We start from the raw sequence: 12,699 nt of genomic DNA, 5'->3' as shown, positions 1-12,699 counted from the left end.
TGGAAGGGATTTGTATTGATTAAAAAAAAAAAAGGACATACCGTTGGGTAGCTATGTTACGACGTAAAAGCACAAAAACAAAGACGTGCATTTATTGGATTGTTTGATGGTTGAGCACTGTTCAGAGCTTTCATAGCCATAAGAGACTTTGCTTCAGCCCCTAATACCCAACAGGGTGATGAAATCCCTCGATAAGGACCAAGCGGCAAAGCTTGTTTTAATAGCCTTTAGCAAGTCTGCATTGCTCTCCAGCCAACAATAAAGAAACATTCTTATCAGACCATGCAGGCCGAGGTTAAGAAGCTGCACCTCCTGAGGGCTGCGCATCTTCCACTAAGCCACTCTCATCCACCGCTCCACCCTGTCTGTAAGATCTCATTTGGCTCCCAAAAATACGACGGCACAGTAGGTAGAAAAAAAAGAATACATTTTCCCACAAAAACGCTCAGAAATGTTGAGTTTAATCTCAGAAAGTTTTGAGACAAGAACTTGGAAATTTCTGAGTTGAAAAGTGGAACATTTTCAACTTTTCAAACGTTTTTAAAACATTTCTGAGATTAATCTAATTTTTTTTTAGTGTTTTCTAGCTAATTTGAAACTTTTTAAACTCTAAAATGTTTTTCTAGGAAATTACTGTGATTTGTTTGATGAAAATTTAGTAGGCATGTAAATCGAAGGCTGATCAATCGACGGCTGATAAATCGATCGGCCGATAAATCGGCCCTGATTTCCTTAATTTTGGAAGATCCGGGATTGACCTATACTGGCATGTAAAGCTGATTGTATCCACCAATCTATGTATATTTCTTATCTACATCAGCAAAGGTCTTAAAATCAACTACTGTCCTCATTTCGAAAAAGGTTTGACTGATAGGTCACGTTTGCAGTTAACAATAGTCACCGGTGTCAACTCAGCAACTTTCTTGCTATAACTAGCAACATTTCAGATAAAAAAAAAACCCCATTATTGGCCAAAATCAAAATTGGCAGGTCAGCCATTTTAAAGATTGATAATCGACAATAGGCCAGAAAATTGCAATTGGTGCACCCATAAAATTTACTCCTTCCTTTTTTTTGTTCTCCATCCACAATGATCGCAGTACTCTGTCGCCTACAAAGACAATAAAAGCGACTGTCTCCTTTCAGGTCACAGTGGCTCAATGGCAGACTTTATGATCTATGATTACCCAGTAGATGTTGAGAGAGCGCACACAAAGGACATGTTTTTTTTTTTTTTTTTTTGCTGCGTGCCCTGGAGGTGCAATCATGTATTTTAATGCTCAACAAAGATAAGGTGGAGAACTGAGAGTATCCGTCCTCTGGGAGGAACGGCGGGGTGGGGCTGCCTCCCTCATGTCCAATCACATTATGCCAAAAGGGTTGTGGCCATGCTAATTTATTCCCTAGTGCTCCTTAGGGAGAGTGTCTAGTCATAAAGACCCTGTCAGCTCCTCCCCTCGACTGGCATCGCAATCTGCAGGCGCAGCGTTCCCTGTGGAGACGAGCCCCGAAGGCGTATTCTACAGCGATAATGCCACTGTCAGCCGTCTGGGCACCTGGAGGGCTTAGGCCAGCTGCAGAGGAGGCCGGAGCGGCAGCGGTGGGATGATGTGACGTATGACATAATCCGTGCTTAGGTGGGGTTCAAGCTGCAGATGGACAACTGGGTGCTTATTTCTACCCTTCCATTTCCTCGTTTATCTATGGTAAAGCCAGTTCTAGGCCTTCTGGGACAGAAAGAAAAAAAAAAGTCCTCCTCATTACAGCGGCCCTGGGAGGGAGCTCCAGGCTTGTCAACATGGAGCCATGGAGAAGGTAGAGCGCTGGCTCCATCCAGCTGCACAAGAATAATGTCATCCGAGCTGACTGCTGGGAGCCGAGGAGACACCCAAGGAACCACTTTATCTTCTTCATTAGAACCACTTTAGTGCGCAAGCGGGAAGGGGGGATGAAAAAAAGAGAACATCAATTTTTCTTAAGTCTTCTGAACAGAAGGAACAGAATTAATTGCACCATTAGGCCCCCAATAGACAATAGTGATGGGCTTTTTCTTCATAAATGCACATGTGCCTACACATTGCTCATGAACAGGCAATTATGGCATCACTCTCCATATAAGTAAATGTTTATTTTAACGGCTAATAAATGCAGGTAGGAGACTGTGTTAGGTCTGAGCACAGAGATGGCGGGTTTTGTTTCAAAATGAGCTTTGTATGACGCTTTCTAAAAATAGATCAAATTTTGTGAGGGCTACAAAGAGCAGAATGGACCTTTACTCTTTTCAGTTACAGGGAAGGAGCGTGGTTGTGTCAACTAACAACAATTAATATGGAAAAGCTAAATTTGCTGTTTGCCGCAGAGCGGATGCCGTCGTTACAAAAACCCACTAATGCTAAGTGTATAATAAGGTGAAATATGTCTGCATTAGGCAAGTAATTATCAGACGTTTCATCTGGAAGCTAATTGCTTCTAATGGATATTTACAAGAGACACAAGAGAAAAGTCACCTTGTTCTTCAGGATGTCTAAAAATGCACAGGTGAATTCATGTTTTCTGTCCTGACAGTCGGATTCAACAGAAGTAAAAGGAAGGCTATAAAGCAATGCAACACCTCCCCCTATTGCTGAATGTATGACAAAAGGCCAAAATGAATAGATACAACAACAGAGTGGAGTGTGTTCCTCAGGGAAGACGACTCGAAATGAACCGTGTTCAGTATTGTTAAAAACAAAACAAAACACTTTTTCAATATGTTGAGACATTCTGGCTGCGAGACATTGAGAGAGAGAACAATGACTAAACATACAGACAAAGAGGCTACAAAGTGATTTAAGGTCAAGGCTAATGTTTTGGTACGGCCATCACAAAGACCTGATTTCAAGCCTAGAGAGAATTTGTGGGTATATCTAAAAATGTGTGTGTTAGCAAGGCAGCCGACAAACCTAACAAAGGTTCAATTTCTGTCTGGAGGAATGGGCCAGAATTACAGCAAACGGTTGCGAGAAGTTTGTGGAGGGAAACCCAAAACGTTTGACCCAAGTCATACAGTAAATGTTGGTAGTAATCATTCTCTACATACACTTCTGATTTTGCAGACAATAATAAACATCTGACATATATTCTCTTTCTCATTATTGTTTCATTTAGCAAATAGATTTTTTTTCTAATTCTAACTGACCTAAAACAAGAGAAGTTTGACCTGATTTAAACTTCAGACATTGAGGAAAAAAAGGTGTGTGTCTTTGAATTTGGCGCTACAGCTAGCGCAATTAGTGCTATATGTAGCTGACTGTACGACACACTAAAGGCAGTTTGAAATGTGACCTCCATGCTCATTTTGTTTCAACCAGTTTTGCACACATGAGATCTCTACAGTATGAACATTAACAGCACATACTGTGGCAGCAGTAAGAGACTTCAACACCTGCTAAACAAAGAAGCTAACACCATTGTGTTTTCCTGTGGCCTGGAAAATATCACATCTTAATGCCAGGAAGCATTTTCTGCACAATTTTGATCCCCGATGGACACATCTGATTGAAGCTTAGTGCCTCAGAGCTGAGCCACTTAGAAAGCATATCTTCTCCAACCTATTGTGGTCTCCAATCCCCCAAATCCCCAGTCCTATTGCTCTAAGCCATGTGCACCCCTGACCAGAATCCCAGCATGCTATCTGGAGTTGTAGTGAAAGATTAAGGCGGTGTCGGGGTGTATGTGGAGCAGATGGAGGTTTGGGGTGGTGTGTGTCCGTGGAGAGACGTGCCTGCTGGTCACAGTAACAGCAAGGGCACCTATGGCCATTAGTGCAGGGCTCCAGGACATGGTGGTAGCATAGACCCCTGCAGAGGACAGCTCAGCTGGAGCTTCACATCTCACTACCTCACAGGCAAGAACATCCCCCCACTAGAGTGGAATAGGGGCCTATCAGCACACAAACAGACTCCCGATCATGTTCAAGTGTAAGTGTGAGTCACACAGTAATGTCTTTTGCCAGAAGCCGAGGGGAGGCTGGAGACGCACTTCAGTATCTGGGATTGTTCCTCAACAATTTCCCTTTTATTTGAGAGAACTGTTCATGATCTCCAAGCCTGCAGCAGCATTAAAGATGAAATAAAGTTATATTGATTTTTTCCCCACATAATTTCTGCATCACAACTTTTTCTAATTCAACCCTAAATCTGAGACTGAATACAAACTGTATAGTATCTCCCATTTAAGCCCTAACCTAGGTTTGTTTTCTTTATTTTAAGTCTTTGCCTTGAAATAAGCAGCTTTACTGTCATACTAATTAAACGCCATTCAGGGAATCATAAAGGATGCTGTAATGAAGATTTTATTTATTTATTTTTTTGCCATCTGTACATATCACTCATATAAATAAATAAATAGATGTGACTTTTTTCTTTCTTTTTTTAAAGGTTGTTCTGCTAAATAGCAATTCTTCTGGAATAAAAAAGCCCTATTTCTCCACCTTCTTTATCCGTCTCCCACCCTTCCTCCCCCGCTTTGAATCCCTCCCACGGCCCAGTGCTCTCCTTTAATGAGTAGCTGGAAATGACAGCTTTAATCACCGCCTGTGGCCACTGCGAAGGACCCGTTAATGATAGAAAAAGAACAGAGGGCCATTTGCATCAATCAGGCCTAAATCACTTTTTATGATAATGCAGTGGAGAGGGAGGAGAGGCTACCAGGATGACTCCTGCATGATGATCCTGATCAGGCTCTCTTCTTTCTAGTCTTGTGCCTGTTCTTAAAGGGACAGAGCTTCTCTTTTTCTGGGTTCTGACACCAGCTATATTTCCATTACAAATGTACGCAAAGGTTTCTCTACTTTCTGCTAATGTCGAAATAGCACAATGTCGCAATAGTGGGCGAGGCGCCATTTTTACATATGAATAAGTTTGTTCAAGCAAAAAGCCATTAAAATACATCATCCTACAGTTACTTCCCGTAGTCGCGGTTTGCACCAGTGGCAACATCTGGTTGTTGATCATGTGACTCGTGAAGCGAAAAAAGAGTTTCCATTACAGTTTTGAGAAATAAAACAAATTTCAAAAAAACACCTCATCCTAGCACCAAACCTTTTCATCCAAAAATTAGTTTTTAAAAAAAAATTTCCATTAAATTAAATTATTTTCAAAATCCCAAAGTGCGTATTTATCTGCTCAATGGAAATGCAGCTAATGTCATCGATAGCACCACTACAGAAGCACAGATATACATCTACAAATAAGAAATGGATAAGCAAAATTAAAACATTATTTCATTTCATTGCAATTCAGTTCAATTTGTGTTTAGATTGGTGATCTTTAAAAGGCATCAACTGCTGGTACCCTTTTGGCCGATTTTTTGTCTTGGCACATTCTTACAGATTAAGTAATGTCTACCAAGTTGAAGCTCAGTAAGAATTGCCCATCATACGTTGTTTCCTGTTCAATTCTCTTACCAAAGACGTTGTCTTGACACGTTGTTTAAGTAACTTAATAAGAAACGCTGCTATAATTTCATAATTGTATCAGATGACATCACAGCTTTTATAATTTGTTTCTAAAAATATGGTCTCAACACAACTGGTCTCAAGCATTCAACAAACTCGTTTTTGCTCCCATGGAAAGTGTTTTTCTAATATAGCAGTTTGCTAAAGCACCACGTTTACATTAGCATGTTTGTTCTCGGTTTTGATATGACTTGTTGATAAATCAGGCCATAACTTACAGCATTTCAATGTGTGTCAAGTTGTTCATATGCAGAAAAGCCTTACATTAACAATACTTTTTCTGTCTATAAACTTAGACATTTGTTTCCAACATCATACAATGTCATGGCTAACACCTCAGCTGCTCTCTTAATGCAACAGCAAACAGTCTCTTTTAAAAACTGTCTGGTCACTCTGACCTCACTGAGTAGCAAACTAAAAAAGATCTGACATTTAATAACGCCTGTCCAGTGAGGATACAACAAAACTGTAACAGAGATAGACAACAAGGATGAATTAAGTATAGTTTTTCTTTTTTATATATGTATGTATATATTTAGGTAGTAGCGGCAGCTGATGTCAAAAACAGCCAACTGACAATTAACTTTCACTACAATCCCAATTAAACACGACCTCAGGAGAAGTGCTAATATTTTTAAGTACTTTAAATCCTCGCATAATGAGCAAAACAGGCACAGCTATCTTTTTCCATTTAGTCAACAAGCCATCTACTGCCTAATTATAAGTGATGTGACATTCTCTGTTTCCATAATTAATTCAAAAGTGCACTGATTAAATGCAATCATTTCAATTGTTAGCACAGCAGGGGTTGCTGAACGGAGATCATCTCCGGAAATATAATTAATGCAATCAGATGACGTCTCATTTGCATTTTGTTGTGTTGGAACACAAAAAGGAATATTAAACCTGAATAAAGAACATGCTTTTTCTTTGAATTGCCTTATCTTCCTGTTTTAAAATTAAAAGGACTATCACTTAGTAATGTGATAGTCAAAAAACAATGGCAAGTCATAGAACAGAAGTCAGAAAGCCATCAGGGAGAAGTTCTACCACCTGAATTTACTTTCAGCAGCTACTGTGAAAAATGATTGAAATCAGAAATGAAAGAAAGTGCAGCCTTACCTCAGACACCATCAAGAGCCTTTGTTATCCAATGCTAATTTCTCGCCTCGACATTGAAGAGACAGTGAGTTTAATCCCAAGGAAATATTCCACTAAATAAGATACTTCCATTTAATAATAATAATAAAAACGTGGAAAAAAACCCTCAAATGTCCACGATCACTGGAATATTACTGACCCACAGGGTTGCCCATTCTTGGCAGGTTAAAATATCAGAACAAAACATACCAATTTGTGACAAAGGTAGACTCTGACAAGCGCAGAATCCTCCCCAGCACACAGACAGGCATGACAATGCCCCTTCAGGCTATTGCCTACTTCTGTTCAGTCTCTCTCTCTCTCTCTCTCTTGTCTGTTCTCACTCCCTCACCTAATCTCCCTTTACCACAGATGGCTTCTTGTGAGTGCAGGGGAGGGCACGGCAGTTCCACAGTAATCCCCAGCCACACAGACGGAAAAGCTTGTTAGAGCACTTGCTGATCACCACAAAAAGTCAAACTCCAGCCAGGGAAAGGTCAGCGGGAATTAGGCCCTGCACAAACTCCAAAGACTTGCCTAATTCCTCTGATAAGCCCCTTTGAAACTCAACCTGTTCTGGCTGTGCCATGGGCTCAGCCTCGCCTACAAGTAAAACCCTTCTCTAAAGCTATCTGGAACTCATTTACACAGAGGAACACACACAAACACACAAGTGCAGCTGCACTCCCTGAATCCCAGCCAAGGCCTTTTACTGACGACTAGACTAGAACAGTCGACTAAAGATTCAATGATTCCCGATGTGTGTGGAAGCTGCTTGGACGCAGCGTGTTTGCTTAAAATCTGGGCTTCTTTCTACACGGGGAAAGATTTAAAGCAAGAAGAAGGCTTTGGGTTTGGACTTTGCTGTTGTTGTCAATTATCCACTTTGGATAAGACATCAGAGGGAGGGGAAGGGTGTGAAACATTAATGACTGGAAAACAAAACCGATTTGAGTGAAGATGCACTGATAAGGCTGCAGTTAAAGTCTGACCTGTTGATTCCAATCTGGATTGATACTAATTTGTTTTACTTCTAGTGATTGTAACAGAGAAAAAAAAAAAACGGTAATAAGAGGCACTACTTTTGAATTTAACAGAAATTTGATGAATCACCATTTATGCGTCATAGCAGGTTGTTGTCTGAAGCCTTTATAGGCCAAACGTGGTGGGAGTTTCTAGTTTTGTTGCTTTAAATTAACTGCTTAAAAAAACAACTAAAGGGAAAAGCCATTACAATTTATTTTCTATCTGACCTTCTGATTGCGGGAAACTTGGCCTATTCAAAGCCCAGACTGATTGATTAGTTTCTCTCTAGAACTGAAAACAGCAGACTTACAGGAAATGTGTTCCAGACACACCCATTAGGTGAATTTTTATACAGAAAATCTCAACAATCTAACAATTTAGGAGCACAGTTTAACACAATGTTTCCATTATTCTTATCTTCTTCCATACGTTAAACCCAGCACAGCACAGTGATACAAACTGTACACTAAAACTCTAAAACGAGCCTCACATAAGAAATGATCTGTTGACTACAACTATATAAGCTCCCCCACAGTAATTCCTTTGAAATTCGTGAAGGTTGGGAAATTCAAGACAGACACCAGTGATACTTTCAGATTTTATATCTCTTAAAGTAATAAAGTTAGGAATATAGAAAGGACTGACTACAGACTTAAAAACAAACACAGTCTCCCTCGATATAAAACAATGCTGCCCTCAACTTCCCCTTTTTCACCCAAAGCAGAGCCTCCATACAGCTCAGAGTGCTAGCATATCCTCAGCATAAACACAGAATATCCTGCCCTCCAGGTGGATCAAAGAGACAGCGGTAGGCGTGCAGCTATAGCTTCATCCTCTCGGTAGGGCTGTTTACAGCGAGGAGTCGCTGCAGTGTTAGTTCACTATATTTTTGGTATAATGTTGAAAATGACCCAGTGTTACGCTGACTGCTATTCTAACTGTAGTGTGTGTGTTCCCCCCAAAAGAGGCTGTTTTAGGGCACTGGTAGGTATTATTAAAAAAGGGCATTTTCATGCTTCATGTTGTGTTTTAGAGAATCTCTGTTAATTGTAGAATTATTAACTTTAAATTTCAGTCGTCAAACTTAAAGTAGATAATTTAGGTTAAGAACAATTGATTAAACATGTTAGAAGGCTGTGAGAAACCCCCTCAGTTAACACGGATAGAGAGCTCCTAATCAAATGCTAACTTTAGCCTGGTTAGCGGCTAACGGTTAGCCAGTCACAACATTCTTAGGGTGTTTACAAATGGTTTGAATCTTGTCTTTTTGTTTTTACTGTTTCCTTTCCTATCGAGCTAAGACATGCTTTAACAGATAAAGTCACAGGCTGACAGCACCTTTGTAGAGCTTCAGCCAGACTTGATAAAAAAATAACATAGCCTTTTAATATCTTGGTCCCTTTGTGACGGGTGCAGAAAATGGATTGATGGATGGATTGCAGCTGCATCTTTTCACTGATGTGTGGAAGATAGAGCTGCAACAATTCCTCAAAGAGCCCCAATGATTTGAATGATAAATCCTTCGTTTATTCCACTTAAACAATCCACGTTCTATAGAACTAGACTGGGTATCTTTCTCCCACTCAATAAAGTAAATCATTGTTTCAAAGCGCATTCATTTTGTATTTATTTACATCTTAGTCTGATTTGTTTGGCTATCTGAAGCACTTTAGTGTGAGAAAAAAATGATACGCAGAAGAAATCTGTTGAACTCGTGAATATCAATATCAGTGAATGCTTGTATTAGATTAGATTTAGCAAAGAGCAGAAAGAATGGGAAGAGGAAAAGACACAAATCTCCATTCTAATACAAATGTTTCATGATTATATTTTTTGCCTCCTTATAATTAAACATCAAACTATTTTTGTGATGCAGTTTTTCCGGGGGTTTTTTTAACTGTAAATTTCTGGTTACACTAGTTGTGAAATAAAGCACTTCAAATCACAGCCTGGAGGGAAAATAAAATAAACAACAACAACAAAAAAAGAGTTTTGTCTTTACACACACCTCATAATGTTGCCACGTTTGCTTTCTCAGCCTGAGTGAAAAGTGTGGCCTCAGCTCGAGAGGTGTGACGTTATTGTTCATAACCTGGGGCGCTGCTAAAAACTACCGGCCCTTCTGGTATCTGCGCCGCTAACGGCAAGCTGTTAGAGCGTTTACGCCGCTTAAAGTGCCGCCACACTCTCCTACCATGCAAATGAAGTGATAGCAGCTCCGGTGCTAAGTGAGCGTCAGCCTCTCCACGGCGCAAAGAGCTGTTTGGCGTAGGCTGGTGAGACAACAGGAAAAAAAAGGCAGATGACTGCACTTGGAGGATGAGAGGTCCACTTTAAAAGCTAAGACCACGGACAGGAAGAGAAAATGATACTAAATGGTGGACGAGGCGCTGAAGAGCACCGAGATGCACGAGGTGGCTATTTGCTCTTGTGAGTGGGTGGGTGTTAGGTGCATTATCAAATGAAGGTAATGCTATTTGACGGTAGAGAACAAAAAAAAAAAAAGAAAAAGAAAAAGAGTGGGTGTGGAAGCGAGCATCTTGGAAGAAACTGAAATGAAAGGCCACATTAAGAGTTGAGCTGGTTTTGGTCGGCATCACCTCGTTTCAGTGGGCGAGTTCAGGAACAGGTACTGGGTTCAGAGGGAGCGCAGGTCACGAAGGAAGATGAAGAAGGTGGGAGAGAAATAATAAAAAGTTGTACATAGAACACTTGTTCTATAAATGTGGTTATTTTGTGTTATGCTACAAGTTGTGCTAAAACTGTTGTTGAAGAATTGCGATTGTCACTTTTTTTATTGTTACATATTGTATACTATCTAAATTTTCATTAACACATTGTAGATGTGTTTTTATTTTGTATTTCATAAAGTTATGACCAACTGGTGAAGGATTGTATTACTGGATTATGTTATATTTTTTGTATACCATTTGGGTGGAGACTATATAAGCCCATTGGGCTATTGCCTCTTCCAGTACAGTTATCATTATTATTTTTCCTGAATTTGTTTTTTTTGATTTATGTCTCTTTTTAGGTTATATCCCTTTGAATGAAAGATGATATTTTTCTCTTATTTCAAATGTTGTGATGTTACAATCATAAACCGTAATGTATGTTATTCTGGATTTAAAGAATCTGTGCTGAGATGAAACTCATGTTCACAGACACCTTTCGTCCAATATGACCAAACTTCAACTGTTTCACAAAGAATGAGAAAAAAAAAGTCCCTAGCTGTCCAAAGCCAAGAAAGATAGTAGCTGTATTTCAAATTACAAATGTCCGCAAATGTTTGTCAATATCCTAGTAATGCCAATAAAAAAAAAACCACACAACACACACACACACAAGTTAGCCATTGTGGTGGTTCTATTAAATAAGAAAACCAATTAAAATCATACATAAGTAAGTTTTGTTCACACAATAATTCATTAAAAACATGCCATGCTCCTCCAACTACTTCCTGTTGTCTTCCTCGTGTTTTGCGCCAGCGGTAACATCCTGTTGTTGATCATCTTGACTCGTGGAAAAAGCCTTCGCATTGAAGTTTTGCTAAAATTCTGATATGGCCGAAAAAACACGTCTAATCATACTGGCAAAACTTTTGAACAAAAAACAAGTTTTATTAAAATTTGAGTGTTTCCATTAAGCAAAATTTACTTTCGAAATATCAAATTGTGTAATTTTATGACCAATAGAAACACAGCTTGTGCTTACACTTAGGAATGCTGAAGACAAATGCATGCCAAACTTTTCAGACTTTTATGAATAAAAAAAAAAGACTGAAAACCAATATACTTTATTCTCCCAGTTCACAATTAAGCCCCATAAAAAAAAGAAAAGAAAAGAAAGAAAATCATTAAAGTCTGTGGTTGTAACATGACAAATTCAGTGCAAATACTTTTGCAGTGCACTGTATGTGTTCACAAATATCTGCACGTCCCTGTGTGGACGGGATGAAGGCTGCTGTCGCTGATGGCAGGAAGCCCGAGCCGGGGCCTTCACTCCAATGCTCCTCATTATCAGCTCATAATGGCTGGCAACATTGTCATGCCACCTTGGCTTGGTCTCATTAGCAGCTGGCAGCAAGGTTGGGAGATGGAGTGGACGCTGGCGTCACTCCACCTTCGCTCAAGTACGGGCATGGGAACAAGGAAGGAAGCCGAGAAGGTGGCACGAGAGAGAAAAAATCTTCATCTCTGTAGATTTAATTAAAACGGGGGTGAACAGATGGGGAAGACGGAGTTAAGTCCAACAGGAGACAGCTCATCTGTTTGGGCTTCCGCTTCTCTCTTCCCATCTCACTCTCCCCTCGTTTTGCTTCTTTTTTTAAAGATAAATTCTTGGCTTTCAGACAGTCAAAGCTTGCATACTGGAACTGTGACAAAAAGAAAAAAATTGAAGTCATTTCTAAGCTCTCAAAGGAACGCGAGCCTTTCGTTTGCTGTGGACAATTCTGGGCGGGGCCACTATTGGCTAACCGTGCTCTGGGACGGGGATGATGTGCTGCCGAAGAGTGGCTAAGCTTTTATTAAAAGGTAATTCAGGCAATCCTTGTGTAAAATAACAGAGCTATTTGTTTAAAATAGAGGAAAGCAAAGCAAAGATGGAGGCAGACAGAGGGGAAGGTCACACAGTGTCGGGGTTTGAGATCAGAGAAACAGATCAAGCCTGCCTGTGGCTCTTTTTTCCCCTCCTCTCTCCCAGAAGAAGTCGCTTTTCATTCAAATATAATCATCACCGCACAGTAATATGACCTTCATGGCTGCATGGTAAAAAGAGTGAAAGCAAAGCATCCACCTCGTTCAGTCCCTGTTGCCATTTCAGAGTGTACAAAGGGATCACAGGCACAAGTGAAAACCACCAAATGAATTCAAAGCAGCGCCGAATGATAATAAATATAAAAAAAGCCTTTTTGCTTTGCAAAGACATGTAAATGTATCTAGGGTGCACAAGTGGTAAAAGCTGCAACAATCTCTAGTATTTTTACACAGTGTTTGACACACTGTATCTTTGATTGACATTTGCAGCGAGAGCAT

General features: G+C 40.0%; 1 protein-coding gene across 16 annotated transcripts in view; it reads right to left on the bottom strand.

Moving 5' to 3' along the window:
• Nucleotides 1–12,699, bottom strand: part of auts2a (activator of transcription and developmental regulator AUTS2 a) — a 343,424-nt gene that overhangs the window by 70,733 nt on the left and 259,992 nt on the right. The window contains exon 1 of one of the 16 annotated variants that reach the window (XM_028032100.1): nucleotides 6,620–6,891. The exons of the other annotated variants lie outside the window; for them this stretch is intronic. Coding sequence (XP_027887901.1) covers nucleotides 6,620–6,631 — 12 coding nt within the window. The 5' untranslated portion in view covers nucleotides 6,632–6,891. Of the gene's footprint in view, nucleotides 1–6,619; nucleotides 6,892–12,699 lie in introns of those variants that run through there. 16 annotated transcript variants of the gene reach the window in all.

Source organism: Xiphophorus couchianus, chromosome 11 (assembly GCF_001444195.1).
Source record: "Xiphophorus couchianus chromosome 11, X_couchianus-1.0, whole genome shotgun sequence".
In the NCBI taxonomy this organism is placed as follows: domain Eukaryota; kingdom Metazoa; phylum Chordata; class Actinopteri; order Cyprinodontiformes; family Poeciliidae; genus Xiphophorus; species Xiphophorus couchianus.
The sequence above is the reverse complement of the archived record's forward strand: the minus strand, read 5'-3'. Positions and strand labels throughout refer to the sequence as shown.